This window comes from Arvicola amphibius, chromosome 17 (genome assembly GCF_903992535.2).
Source record: "Arvicola amphibius chromosome 17, mArvAmp1.2, whole genome shotgun sequence".
In the NCBI taxonomy this organism is placed as follows: Eukaryota; Metazoa; Chordata; class Mammalia; order Rodentia; family Cricetidae; genus Arvicola; species Arvicola amphibius.
The window spans coordinates 31,428,487-31,443,570 of NC_052063.2; the positions used below are offsets into that span (position 1 = coordinate 31,428,487).

At 49.7% G+C, this 15,084-nt stretch overlaps 1 protein-coding gene across 14 annotated transcripts in view; it reads left to right on the plus strand.

Moving 5' to 3' along the window:
- Positions 1–15,084, plus strand: part of Ikzf4 (IKAROS family zinc finger 4) — a 35,366-nt gene that overhangs the window by 11,002 nt on the left and 9,280 nt on the right. The window contains exons 2-7 of one of the 14 annotated variants that reach the window (XM_038314634.2): positions 4,962–5,159; positions 8,737–8,886; positions 10,593–10,686; positions 11,851–11,955; positions 13,350–13,610; positions 14,798–14,965. In XM_038314634.2, coding sequence (XP_038170562.1) covers positions 8,800–8,886; positions 10,593–10,686; positions 11,851–11,955; positions 13,350–13,610; positions 14,798–14,965 — 715 coding nt within the window. In that variant the 5' untranslated portion in view covers positions 4,962–5,159; positions 8,737–8,799. Of the gene's footprint in view, positions 1–4,961; positions 5,160–8,290; positions 8,887–9,858; positions 11,956–13,349; positions 13,611–14,580; positions 14,650–14,797; positions 14,966–15,084 lie in introns of those variants that run through there. The other 13 variants (XM_038314644.2, XM_038314638.2, XM_038314643.2 and 10 more) reach the window with 13 other exon arrangements.

The following is a 15,084-nucleotide window of genomic DNA, read 5'->3' on the forward strand; positions in this document are numbered from 1 at the left end:
GCAATACTCTTGCCTCAGTCTCTCCCAATTGATGGGATTACAGGTGTGTACCACCAGGCCCAATGTATTCATGTTGCTTTAAACCATTTTCCTTCCCATTTGAGATCTTTGAGCCAAGTTTATATTGGATTGCTAGCTTCTTTCTCCATATACTACCTAGTACAGTATCTGACAGGGTGTCTCAGGCAGGCTTTGCCTAAATTAACCCAGTTTCTCTAAGGAGACAGTTGCTTGCCCGCTGGCATAAGGAGGAGGAGCTTTGAGGGGTGGCGAGTGGGAACGCAGAGAGTCATGTGCTGTGGGAAGCTTTGGGCAAAGAGTAAAGTCCATCTACTGTTTGGCTTTCAGAAAACAAACACTGAGTGCTGGGTGGTCGAGGCATACGCCTTTAATCCCAGCACTCAGGAGGCAGAGGCAGGTGGGTCTCTGTGAGTTTGAGGCCAGCCTGGTCTACAAAGCAAATTCCGGAACAGGCTCCAAAGCTACAGAGAAACCCTGTCTCAAAAAACCAAAAACAGAAAGAAAGAAAGAAAGAGAGAGAGAGAGAGAGAGGGAGGGAGGGAGGGAGGGAGGAAGGAAGGAAGGAAGGAAGGAAGAAAGAAAGAAAGAAAGAGAGACAGAGAGAGAGAAAGAAAGAAAGGAAGGAAGGAGGGCTGGAGAGATGGTTCAGTGGTTAAGAGCACTGACTGCTCTTCCAGAGGTCCTGAGTTCAATTCCCAGCAACCACATGGTGGCTCACAACCATCTGTAATGAGATCTGGTGCCCTCCTCTGGCATGTGGGCATACATGGAGGCAGAATGTTGTATACATAATAAATAAAATCTTTGAAAAAAAAAAAAGGAAGGAAAAGAAAAAGAAACCTTTTTCTACAAGAGTCACTCTAAAGAAAAACTTTTAATGTATTTAATTATTTATTTGCTTATTTATTTTGCTTTGCTTTGTTTTATATTGTTTGAGACAAGGTCTTTTGGAGCCCAGGGTGGCTTTAAACTCAGTTTTGCATCTGAGAAAGACCTTAAACTTCTGTCCTCTTGCCTCCATCTCCTGAACGCTAGAATGACAGGTGAGCCACTGTGGCAGGAATTCAGCTCCATCAACTGAGCTGTAGCCCCAGCCCTGGCCTAGCTTCTCAAAGGAAGCCATCCAGTGTAAAGGAAAGAGCACACCTCAGAGACACGGAGCTGTGGGTGTCTCGGTGGCTAGGAACATGTGGGCATGCTCTGCTCTTGCAGAGGACCCAGTGCCTGCATTGGGTGGCATGCAATTGTAACTCCAGCTCCGGGAGAGTCCAGTGCTTCTGGCCTCCCAGGACACATGCATTCATGTGCACGCACGTGCACACACAAACACACACACACACACACACTTTAAAAATAATAATAAAATAAATAAAGGAAGAGCGTGCCTCGGAGAACAGGACAGTTGTGTTCTAATTCTGGTTTCAGTGCTGACAAGCCTTGGGGCATCAGCTTAACTGCTTTAAGGCTCAGTTTTTCCAAACAGAAAACGGGAACAGCCTCTCCCTTCTGCACAGGGGAGGGGACATTTGAGGACAGTCATGCGTAACACTTTGATCTTTGTAGTTGTTTTTGAAAGAAGTCCCAAAGGCCATTGGTGGAGCCGATGGTTTCTGAGCAGAACCTGGTCTCCTGTGCCTTGGGATCTCTGGCCACCTCGAGATTTGTGGTAGTTCCAAAGGGTGTGAGTTGTCTGTCGGGGCACACTCCGACTTGTCTAATCATTGCCCCCTGGGGAAGTTTAAGCAACCACTTAGACTCGTGGCTTGTGGGAACTGGAAACGCAGGTCAGAACCGTGGCTTGTTTTAAAACAAGGTTGGTTTTGACCTCTAAGTAGCTGAGAATAGCCTCAAACTACTGATCCTCCTGCCTCCAACCCCCAAGCACCAGGATTACATAAGTGCACCACTATACCTGGTTTAAATGCTTGTCATTCTTTTTTTTTTTAAAAGATTTATTTATATATCTATTAGGTATACATTCTGCCTCCATGTACGCCCGCACACCAGAAGAGGGCACCAGATCTCATTACAGACGGTTGTGAGCCATCATGTGGTTGCTGGGAATTGAACTCAGGATCTCTGGAAGAGCAGCCAGTGCTCTTAACCACTGAGCCATCTCTCCAGCCCCCACATAGGTTTTTTTAAAGATGCATTTATTTCATTATATGTGTGTGTGTGCTTACCTGTATGTGAAGTACACCGTGTGTGCGCGGTGCCCCTGGAGTTCCAAGGAGGACATCTGGTTTTCTTTTGGGATTTTTATTTTTATTTTATATGTAAGAGTGTTTGCCTAGATGAATGTCTGTGCTCCGTGTGTGCAGTGCCCACAGAGGCTGGAGGAGAACATGGAATCCATGGAATCCATGGGATCCATGGGACTAGAGACACAGACAGCTTTGGGCAGCTATGCAAGCACTGGGAATTAAGCCCAGGTCCTCTGGAAGAGCAACCAGGGCTCTTAACCACAGAGCCATCTCTCCAGCACCAAGATCTTTTTCTATAGTGTTTCTCTGTGTAGCTCTGGCTGTCCTGGAACTCCAATTGTAGACCAGGCTGGCCTCAAACTCACAGAGATCTGCCTGCCTCTGTCTCTTGAGTGCTGGGATTAAAGGCCTGTGCCACCACCTCCCAGTTCTCTCTCTCTATCTTTCTCTCTCTCTCTCTCTCTCTCCACACACACACACACACACACATACGCACAGGGTCTTATTATGTAGCCTAGAACTAGATTTCATAGACCAGGCTGGCCTTGAAATAAGAGACCCATTTATCTTTGCCTCCCAAGTGCTGGGATCGCAGACATAAACCACCACGCCTACCTCTAAATATAATTTTTTCTTGTCCTCCTCCCAAGGACTCCACTGCAATAAATTATCACTTTAATGGTTTAATACTCTGCTATTTAATTTCTCATAAATAGACTAGCATGCATTTTAAAATTCTTTCTGACCAGGCGGTGGTGGCCTACACCTTTAATCTCAGTACCCAGAAGACAAAAGGCAGGCAGATCTCTATGAGTTCAAAGCCAGCCTGGTCTACATCTTGAGTTCTAGGACAGCCAGGGCTACACAGAAAAAAAAAAAAAACCAAATCAAAACAAAAAACCAACTCTTTCTTTCTTAATTATTTATTTTTTGAGACAGGATTTCATGTAGCCCAGGCTGGCCTCATACTCACTATGTAGCTGAGGTTAGTCTTGAACCCCTGATCCTCCTCCTTCTTCTTCCTAAGTGTTAACATGTGTATGCGCTGTTTTTTTTTTTTCTTTAAAATAAACATAGTGGGGCTGGAGAAATGGTTCAGAGATTAAGAGCAATTATTGTGTTGCAAAAGACCAGTGTTCAGTCCCAAAGCCCAGATAATGGCTCATAAACATCTGTAACTCTGGTTTTGGGTGATTCACTGCCCTCTTCTGGCCTTCTCAGACACTGCACCCATGTGGCACAAATACATACATGCTGGCGTAACACTCATACACACCAAATAAAATTTAAACATATTTTTAAAAATTAAAAGGAAGTTGGGAGGCGGTGGTATATGTTTTTAATCCCAGCACTCCGGAGGAAGAGACGGGGGGTGGTTCTCTGTGAGTTCAAGCCAACCTGATCTACAGCTCAAGTTCCAGGACAGCTAGGGTTACACAAAGAAATTTTGCCTTGAAAAACAAAATATAAATAAATAAAAATTTTAAAAATAAAATAAGTTGAGCGATGGTAGTACATGCCTTTAATCCCAGCACTTGGGAGGCAGGGACAGGTAGATCTCTGTGAGTTTGAGACCAGCCAAGTCTATAGAGCGAGTTCCAGGACAGGCTCCAAAGCTACAGAGAAACCCTGTCTTCAAAAAAAAACAAAAAAAAAAAAAACCTAAGAAACAAAAATCAAAACAAATAAATAAATAGAATAAACATCAACCAGGGAAAAGCCATTTGAAAGTCTACGCATGGGAGTCAGGTGTGGTGATGCAGAACTTTAATCCAGCATTTGGGAGACAGAGACAGACAGATCTCTGAGTTTGAGGCCAGCCTGAAGCCTGGTCTACACAGAAAGTTCCAGGACAGCCAGAGTTATATAGAAAGCCTGTAAATTTAGGCATGAGGTGTAGAGGTGGTACAGCGTTTGCCTAGCATGGGTGAGGCCATGGATTTGATCTTCAGCACACGCAGATAAAATGTTTATTATATCTTCAACAGAGTTCTCAGTGAACCTCGAGGGGGGCTTCTCGCCTGTCACCCTACCTTCTGCTACACACACCCCAAAAGAAAAATACCTATAAATAACCGAGTATGGCTTTTTCCCCTACCTAAATCTCATTACATAGTCCAGGCTAACCTGGAACCCAAGACCCTGCAGCCCTCACCTCCTAGTGCAGGAATTGCAGGCGTGCAGCCGCATCCATGGTCCGACTCAGCTTCATTTCCCTCCTACCCTTTAGCTGAAGTCTGCCCCTTCTGCGATGCTGTTTCTTTGCTTCTCTAGGGCAGAAGTGCAACCCACCTGCTACATCAGCCCCACTGAAGAGCAAGGGCACACCCCAAAATCCAGAACCACTTGGCTAAAGTGATGTAACTGTGTCTATCTCAGAAGCTTAAGAGTCCTAAAGAACTTACGAGGCAGAGACAGGCACGCATACAGTGAGTTCCAGGCCAGCCAGGGATACAAGTCTCAGCGAATAAATAAATAAATAAATAAATAAATAAATAAATAAATGAATAAATAAGTAAGTAAAATAAATAAATAAATGTGGGCTGAAGGAAATCTCTGCGTTTATAAATCAGGATGCATTGTCTACTTCCCAGGACCAAAAAAATAAGTTTTTGTTCTGACCCTTTAGACTTCTTATTTATTCCAGAATGTAAAAAACAAACACAAACAAACAAACAAAGCACCTCATCCTTCCCCAGCTGTGGCTCTAACGGCCAGCCTCTCCTCTCTCAACAGGATCTTTTTAGGATGGACATGGAAGACTGCAATGGCCGCTCCTGTATGTCTGGTATGCCTGCTGTGTGTTCCGTTCGGATGGGCGTGGGAGCAGACACTGTCCTGTGGATGAAGGCAGAGAGCCTTCAGCCCTGGCACACGACTTCTACTTGACTAAATGTCAGTCGCAGCTGCCCCTCAGGGCGGCCGTGCTTGGAGGTAGTGTGCATTCCCCTGTGGTTTTATATTCCTAACGGTGGTTCTTTTCTGTACCATGGAGAGGGAACGGAATAAAGATGGGAATTATGAAACGGACGACCCAGAGCAAGTGGGTGGGAGGAAAATGTGGTTCTTTCTCCTGTGTTACCAGAACAGAATTCTGTCCCATCCAAGTAGAGTGGACCATCTTCAAAAGCCTTAAAGTAGGCTGGGAGGTGTGGCGCTCGCCTTTAATCCCAGCATTTGGGAGGCAGAGGCAGGCGGATCTCTGTGAGTTCAAGCCAGCTTGGTCTACAAAGTGAGTTCCAGAACAGTCAAGGCTACACTGAGAAACCCTGTCTCGAAAAACCACTATAATATTTGTGTGTGTGTGTGTACACACACATATATATGTATATGTATTATACACATATATGTCTTATATACATATATATTAACTTTAGCATGTCAGGATCAAAGAAACAGGTGTGGTATGATATGGTATCATGCAGCTATAATTCTAGTACTTGGGAGGTTAACACAAGATCATGAGTTCCGAATCATCCATACTTGTGAGCCAAGATCCTAACTAAAGTTAAAAATAAAATGGCTGGGGGCTGGAGAGATGGCTCAGAGGTTAAGAGCATTTCCTGCTCTTCCAAAGGTCCTGAGTTCAATTCCCGGCAACCACATGGTGGCTCACAACCATCTGTAATGAGGTCTGGCGCCCTCTTCTGGCATTCAGGTATACACACAGACAGAATATTGTATACATAAAAAAATTAAATAAATAAACAAACAAATAAATAAATAAATATAAAAATAAATAAATAAAATGGCTGAGCCTGGCAAGGTGGAGCAGAAGCAGGCAGATCTCTGTAAGTTCCAGGCCAGCCTGGTCTGCATGAGCAGTTCCAGGCCAGCCAAGGGTGTATCACAGCCCTTACCTGAAAGCATCAGCAACCAAACATGGCAGCGACTGTGGTAAGCCATGGTCTCAACACCCAGGAGCTGGACGCAGGAGGTTCATGAACTCAAGGCTTACACTGCATATTAAGAGCCCGTCTCAGCCCGGCAGTGGTGGCGCACGCCTTTAATCCCAGCACTACCACTCAGGACACAGAGTCAGGCGGATCTCTGTGAGTTCGAGGCCAGACTGGTCTACAGAATGAGTTTCAGGATTGGCTCCAAAGCTTCACAGAGAAACCTTGTCTCGAAAATCCAAACCAAACCAACAAACAAACAAACAAAAAAAATCTGTCTCAGTAAAACAAGTCCAGGTACTATTGTGGAAATGAGCTATACGGTGTTCTACTAATTTTGTTTAAAGTGCAACCAGTGAAGGGATTCTTGACTTGCACTGATGGAAATAGCAAAGTCAGTCAGACACACCTAAGACCCATGGTCCTCATCTGGGTAATCACAGAAAGACTCTGACTCTGGAGAAACTGGATTAGGTACGGGCATGCAGTGCTTGCCGCATGCTGGGCAGAATGACACAGTTCAGATGGGCTGATTCAATTGAAAGAAGCCCTTCAGGCCTGGCGGTGTTAGCTTAATGCCTTTAACCACAGCACTCGGGAGGCAGAGGCAGATGGATCACTGTGAGTTCGAGGCCAGCCTGGTCTACAGAGCTAGTTCCTGGACAAGTAGGGCTACAGAGAAACCTGTTGAAGGAAGGAAGGAAGGAAGGAAGGAAGGAAGGAAGGAAGGAAGGAAGGAAGGAAGAAAGGCCCTTCCGAGAAGCCAGCCAATTCTCCAACTTCCAGTTTGTTTAAGTCTATACTACTAAGCAAAAAGAGCACAGAGTACCCACCCATTTAGCGATGAATGGTTACTGTCAGAAGGATAAAATCCGAATCCTGCTGTACGGTAGGCAATGAGAAGCTGTGGATGGGGGACAAACCCCACAGGCTCTTCCCAGTGAGCAGTGTCTCTGGAGAATGGTGGACACCAGCAGGGAATTGCTGGGGCCGTTGGCTTCGCTACACTAGGAAACCCAGCTTTCCTTGCTTAAGGCAGGTTGACATGCTTAGCTGAGAAGTGGCCTCTGAACAAGTTTGTGAGTAAGAAGCCCAAACCATGCCGCCTGTGTGTTTTGAGGACTCTAGATGTCAGTAGTTACCTTCTGAAAGTCAGGGCAGGACTGACATTAACTCTAAAGAGTGCCCCCTTCAGGGCTAGACAGGGCCAAGATGGAGCAACTGAGGTATCTAAGAACCCATTATTGACCCCCACCCCTCTCCCGGGCTGATCCAGAAACAGAGGGCTGGCCCCCGGTATCTAGCCTTTAACCAACCCCTTCTTGGGTCATCATAGCTCTGCCTGTGGGTAGATGGCTTTTCCTTACTGGCCACCCTGATAAAAGGAGGCATTCTCCTGTTCTTCAGGGATTTTACCACCTCACAGAACCTGCTGAAAGCCCCTGCCCCCTTCCTTTCTAAAGGTACAGATAATTCCCATGGGGAGGAGGGGAGGAAAGCAAGATTTACTGCACAGATTCCCACCCTACCCCCACAACCCCCAAACCAGAAACTGAGTTGCTCAAATCAGGCAAGCAGCTGAGGTCTGAGGAAGCAGTACTTGCCCTGAGTATCTTGGTGCTGGACAACATTTCAGGAGAACCTGAGGAGGGAAGGATGCAAGGATTGGCAACCCAGAGTTTTATGGCCCCTCCCACCCCCAAATTCTTGGAATCAGAAAATCCAGTCTTCCAAAGTAGGTCAGCTCAGTAGTGAGCAGTTTCTCTGGAAGGGAAGGGAGCAAGGGCTTTATCCTGATAGAGGACAGATTCATCCAGGACTCCAGCGGCTGGAGCCCCAGGGGCACAGGAGGGAGGGGAGGCAGGGAGACGGAACCAGGGAACCAGTGATCAGAAAGGGCTCAGGGTCACAGATCTCCACCAGCCAGGCTGGACTGTGATGCTGAGGGCGGAGGGGGGCGGGAGGGATTGTCAGGAGGAGGAGGAGATGGACAGGAGACTGAGTTTGCTGTTGGGGGTGGGAGGGGTGGAGTTTTCTGCCACTTCTAGAGCCTGGAGCTGCCCCTGTGTCCTGGGCCCCATGACCTCTGGGGCCTTGGCTTCCCTAGCTGGCAGAGGATTGGGCCTTCCCTGGGACCCCCCCCCCCTTCCTAGTCCCCACAAGCCTGCCTCTCTCTCTCTCTCTCTCTCTCTCTCTCTCTCTCTCTCTCTCACACACACACACACACACACACACACACACTTGCCTCCCTCTCAAGCATTTGTTGTGCAGTTCCTCTTTGTCTCCTGGGCAGGAGGGCAAACACATCTGCCTCCCCTCCTGTGTGCCTCCCCTTCCATCCCTCCACTGTCTTAGAAAAGAAATGTTGTAGCCTAGCATCGCCCCCCCCACACACACTTGTACATTTTCTCCTGCCCCCTCCCCAAGCACATCCACGCCTCTCTCTCTCTCCAGTACACACACACACACACACACACACACACACACACACACACGCCAGGCTCTTAGCACATACACCCTGGGCTGAGCGGTTCTTGTCGGCTGCAGCCGTGGGCCCCTGCTCACCGTGCGGCTGCCGCTGCCTGCGAAATGACGGCGGTTCCCCTCACTTCCAGGAATCCACGCTTCCTGGAAGGTGAGTGGCTGGGCTCACCCCTGCCTGCCACCGAGACGCAGACATGCACACACCACCCGCACTCCCTCGCCGTTTCCAAGGCGGCGGCCGCATTCGCACCCCAGGGTCTCACCGGCCAGGGAAGGATAATGTAAGTTCAGGCAGAAGGCGGCTAGCGGAGGGGGGAGGGGGGTGCTGGGGCTAGGGAGCCAATTCAGTAACAACTCCCAAGCCTGAGGAGAGGGAAAGGATGGGGGCTGTGTGTGTAGCGGGGGAGGGGGCGTTCCTCCTTACACTTGGGGAGGATGGGAACGGGTGTTTGGTGTTGCTAAGCGAAGACGGTGACTTGGACAGTGGGCGCTTGTGGTGACATCTTGGCTAGGCCTTGGGGACAGAGGTAGAGCAGCCAGGGGTGGAATGCCGAAACAGGCCTGGGTGGGAGTGGATGGCAGAAAGACCTGAGGTGAGGAAGAGGAGCTTTGACAGCAGAGGTGTGAGGGGCCTCAGCCTCCTGCCCACAATAGAGCCGAGGATGGCTGTCTTTCTTTGCTCATGCCCTCACTGGTCCCTGAGAGCAGGCTAGCATCCTGCCACCTGGAGCCCATGGTCAAGAAGAGAAAGCAGGAAGATGAGGTCCCTCACAGAGAGGTGCCGAGGCTTGCCGAGCGAGCTCCAGGCTATTCCCCAGGGGCAAGCACTCAAGGGATGCAGAAGAGGGCTGGTCTCCTTCCCTGTGTGAGGTGCATTTAGCTGGTAGACCGCTTCCCGATCCCTTCCCTCCCGCTTTTCTGCCCTTTCTCCGCCTCCTGGCTGCTCTGATGTGAACCTCACAATTTAGCTTTGCTCCCTGGGGGTTCAGCCAATCCATGATGGCTTTGACCAAGAAAATGTCTCTGATACCTGAGAGCAGCCTTAATTCTTGGGTTTGACAGTCTGAGATTTCTTGGAAGTCCCAGGCATTTGAAATTCCCTCACTGGGGTTTCTGGGGCTGAGAGGTTTGGGAACTGACCTCTCAAATCTGACTTTTGTCTCCGGCAATCCCTGGAGCCCCACAAAGACCTTCTGGCCTTTGACACAGATTCCAATTCCGTCTTAGATTTTAGTGCCGTGAAAGTAGACTTGAGTCTCTTTCTCCTCTCACCTTTATCCTAGGGATGACACCAGCATCAAAGAGCCTCTGTGATTACTGGTGCGCCTCGAGGCTCCTGCATTCCCTCCTGTTTCCTGCCCTTCATTGGGAGAGCCACAAAGAATGCTCTCCTCTCAGTCCCCAAGTATCCCCCAGCTAGCTAGCCCCTAAGCTCAGAGGCAACCTCAGCTCCAGGAGGCGGGGACCAAGTATGGATTTCCAAGAGGGTCCCTCATCATTTAGGACCAAGGCTTTAACAGGTCCCATTTTGAGTGATCTGGAGCAAGTCAGCACTAGCCTTTGGAACGGAGTGAGAGGCCAGGTGTGGTGCATGCCTGCCATCCCAGCGCTTCGGGGGAGGCCGAGGCAGGAGGAGCATAACTTACTTAGCCCTTTCCAGCCTGTCTCACCTTCCAACCGCAGTAAACTCAGTTGAAAGGGCACGTGTTAAAACTGGGCCTGAATCTACAGTGGTTCCAGGCTGTCGCATCATGGTTTGTGTCTGGTGCTGACTTCAGGCAACTTTTTAAGAAAACCATTATTCGCCTAAGGAGCCTCAGCTGGGGAAAGTCGGACTCAAGCCATACGGCCTTTTCTGTGGCTGAACAGGGTTCCTTGGGCTTCTGTGGGCTAGAATGGGGAAGGGGACTTTAGGAAAAGATGTGAACGGGGGGGGGGGAAATGGTCCCAAAGTCCTGAGTGGTTGTTTTCTTCCCACTGACCAAAGCTGGAGAGGGATCCCTCAGGAGGGTGTGTTCCGGATTTCTTGCCTCAGGCCCAGGACTCCAACCATTTTATAATGGAATCTTTATTTTGTGAAAGTAAGTATGGGCATAGTCGGGAAGCGGGGTAAAGCGCTAACCTAGGTGGACTTTAGGGATGAATTTTAGGGTCTCTCTCTCTCTCTTTCTCTCTCTCTTCCATGTTTAGGCCTTTGCGCATATACCCATGCATGTTCATGTTAACAGATAACATAGACGGCTGTGATGTTTACCCCAGTAGGTATGTTCTCTTTGTGTGTATCTACCTATGTGATCTGTGTTTGTGTGTTTCTCTACATGTTTTTATTTCACCCACATATTTGTGCAGAAAATTGTGGGGAGGGGGTAGTTTTGAAGACAGTCATGTTTTCCAGGTATGTTATCAGATGTTTAAAAGACGTAATTGCAAAAGGCATTTTTACAAAGTATTTGGTCAAGAAGTTAAAACAGATGCATTTAGGATCATCGATATTTAGCTCTCAAGAGAACATGAAATGGTAAATATGGGATCAGTATCTGGTCAGCTAGAAAACTTTCTAGATTCTTCAAAGCTGATCCTGACTCACCCCCAGTGGGTAGGGGCTGGCCAAGCACTCTAGTCAGTGGCCCCACCCCAGCTTAAGCAGGTAGTAAACTTCTGCATCTCCTAATCCAAAGAATTAATGTGATACTGTAGCCCCTGTTTCATAAGGTGGTCACAAAGCATGAAGGAGAACAAGCGTTCCGAGCTCACAGACTAAGTCTGGCATAAGGATACACTCACTAGATAGCAGCTGCTGTCATTATTGCTAACGAGCATTATCATCGGGATCCGGACAGTTCTAGATGCCTCCTGCAGATTCCAAAGCTGCTACTGGGAGCTTCAGAGAGAGCGGTAGGAAAGAGTGTCCCGTGCCACCTTCTCATTGGGTTCCTGTTCTCTGTTCTGCCCTGGCCCGCCCAGCCCTGGCCCCGCTTCCTGCAGAGTTAGGGCAGCGGGTGATGCTCTTCCCCTCAGGCACAGATAAAGGTAGGGTAGGCCAGACTGCTGAGTTCACGGAAGTCACGGTCACCATTGGGCACCAAGCCTCTGGGGCACAAGGTAGGGTACTCCCGTTCGGCCTACCTTGTACACAGCTATATGATAAATGCTTATGATATTTAACTGGAGCTTTTTAAAGGATAGTTAGTAGACTGTAGAGGCTCCAGCCCGAACTTTACCTGAGATCTGTTCTCTCCTCCAAGGTAGCGGGGACTCATCTCTGGAGAAGGAGTTCCTCGGGGCCCCAGTGGGGCCCTCGGTGAGCACCCCAAACAGCCCACACTCTTCGCCCAGCCGCTCACTCAGTGGTAAGTGTGACCCTCTCTCCACTCCTGGCACTGGGGAGCTGCAGTTTTGCTTGGCCCTCAATTTGCCTTCTCCTGGCCACATTTCCCCATCATCTCCTGCTTCCATGCTCAGGGACTCGAGGTGGGAAGGAGCCCAATGCCTGCTGTTCTCCTAGCTTCTGAAAAGAAGCTAATGCCAGACTGGGGTGGAACTAAAAGGTGTATGGATAGCATTAAGATAAAGGTTCCAGCAGGGCATGGTGGCGCACGCCTTTAGTCCCAGCACTCAGCAGGCAGAGGCAGGTGGCTCTCTGAGTTCAAGCCTAGCCTTGTCTACAGAGGGAGTTCTAGGACAGCCAAGGATACAAAGAGAAACACTGTGTGGGGGGTAGGGATGTGGAGGGGGGAATAAAGGTTCCAAAGGAAAATTCTGGAACTGGAGAACTGGAGACAGAAGTGGCCATTGGGTAGGGAAAGGTAGAAAATGAACAGCACCAAGATTTCCTCACCTCCTATCCCTCTCCTGCCAGGCAAGGTCCCCCGAATGCCCCTCCCCAGCTGGCCCTAGATCTGTGACATTCTCTAGATGGTTGAAATAGCCAAGAATGTAGGTCAGAACTAGTGCCAAAGCTCTTCCGGCGTCCCCTCAGGTTCCGAGGAAGAGGCATGGGGTTCGGTCTCATAGGGGACAGTAAACCACAGCTGTCGTCAGTTCTGCGCAGGTGGCCCTGCTGTCCCCTCAGCCTCCCCAGGGCCACTTTCCCGCCACTGTCACTCACTGGCTTCCTGCCCGAGGCCAACCCAGGCACCTTTCTTTCTTTCTCTTTTCTTTTTTTTCTCCTTTTTCTTTTTCAGACAGGGTCTTGCCATGTAGGCCTGGCTAACCTGGAACTCACTATGTAGACCAGGTTGGCCTTAAATTTACACAGATCCACCCAGCTCTGCCTCCCAAGTGGTGGGACTAAAGGTGTGAGTCACCATGGATTAACCAAGCATCTTTCTTAATGACAAGAGAGTGCAGGCAGAGTTCCTCTAAGTCATCTCTTCTGCCCGCTGACAGAAGATACCCTGTGCATTCCTCTCTCTTTTTTTTTTTTTTCTTTTAAACTCTAGTTGCCTGGTGGGTGGTAGGTGGGGAAGACTGTTTCCAGTTCAGGTGCGTTCTGGAATGACACCCGACCTAACACTGTGAGCCTCTGAGTCCGCAGTCTCCCTGTGGAACTGTAGAAGTGCCATTCCGCCCTGGAAGTGGTTGTCCCTTTGCCTGTCCCTGCTCTAAACGTCAGTGCCCTGACCCCCAGCCAACTCCATCAAGTCCGCAGTCTCCCTATGGAACTGTAGAAGTGCCGTTCCGCCCTGGAAGTGGTTGTCCCTTTGCCTGTCCCTGCTCTAAACATCAGTGCCCTGACCCCCAGCCAACTCCATCAAGGTGGAGATGTTCAGCGATGAGGAGTCGAGCCGACTGCTGGGGCCCGACGAGAGGCTCCTAGATAAGGACGACAGCGTGATTGTGGAGGACTCCTTGTCAGAGCCCCTGGGCTACTGCGATGGGAGTGGACCAGAGCCTCACTCCCCTGGTGGCATCCGGCTGCCCAATGGCAAACTCAAGTGTGACGTCTGTGGCATGGTCTGTATCGGCCCCAACGTGCTCATGGTTCACAAGCGCAGCCACACCGGTGAGTGGGCCCAAGGGCTTTATGGACAAGCTGTGGGCAGGCCAGGGCTACTAGGCAGAGGGGAGCTAGGACATTGGTAGGGAGGAGGCTGAAGGGACCCGCTGCAGGGGTGGGGGTGACTCAGACAGCGAAGGGCCAATCGGAGGAACAAGTTTTCTAGATGACAAAGGAGAGAAAGGGATGTGAGCCCTTCGGAACATCTGTACCTTCCTGGCCCTTCCCTTCAGCCCTTGTGACAAAGAAGCTACTCCTTTGCTCAGGGTGGAGAGAGAGTGGGCATTGGGACCTCTAGAAGGATTCCTGACGCTTCAGTATAGATCAGGGGTGGGGGCGCATGTTTAATGCCTTGTGATGGACCAAAAAATGTTTGTAGATGTCGGGGAGAGCTGCCCATAGTCAGTCGAAGAGGGGCAGAGTTCCAGGGCCTTCTCATCTCTATTTAAAAGGCGGTGTCGCAGGGAGCCTCTGCTTACCCTCCTCAGACTGTGAACTCCCTGGACGACTGGACTCTGAATAAATAATTATTCTTATCAGTAAAAGATCAGGAGTCAGATATTGGGGTGACCACCTGAATGGTCACAGAAGCTGTGGAAAAGCCCCCAGTCACCTCCTAGCAATATCTGACTCCCGACCTTTTTTTTTTTTAATTGATTTTTATTGAGCTCTACATTTTTCTCTGGACTCCCGATCTTTTACTGATAAAGAATCATTAGTTAGCCAGGCGGAGGCAAAGGCAGGCAGATCTCTGGGAGTTCAAGGCCAGTCTGGTCTGCAGAGCGAGTTCCAGGACAGCTAGGGCTGTTACACAGAGAAACCCTGTCTTGAAAAACCAAAAGAGAGAGCGAGGGAGGGAGGGGGAGAGAGAGAGAGAGAGAGAGAGAGAGAGAGAGAGAGAGAGAGAGAGAGAGAGAGAGAGAGAGAGAGAGAGAGCAATTACTTAAATGCTTCACGGAGCTATTTTGGGTACCAGTCTTTCGGCAGGTCTTCTAGGCTCTGCACTGCTTTCAAGCCACACACCTCTAATCCACACCTCTCCAGGGTAAGAGGGCCCCAGGTACCTGACCTCTGTACCGTAGGCCTGGTATGTGTGGCACTCACTGCCCTCCAGAGTGTGCCCAGAGAACCTTCCCTTCTCCCTTGGACACCCCTCAAGCCAGTCCCCCCGGAACCTGTTCTTCCGCCTGCAGGGGAAAGGCCTTTCCACTGTAACCAGTGCGGGGCCTCCTTCACCCAGAAGGGGAACCTGCTGCGTCACATCAAGCTGCACTCCGGCGAGAAGCCCTTCAAATGCCCCTTCTGCAACTACGCCTGCCGCCGGCGCGATGCGCTCACCGGCCACCTCCGCACACACTCAGGTCAGTGGCTATCCAGCCGGAGCAAAGAGAGGGGCACCCGGCATGCTCAGAAAAGAGCTCCAAGACCTCTCTGCCCTGGAGAAGAACAATGTCTTTCACCGAGGGCTGGGAGCACTCAC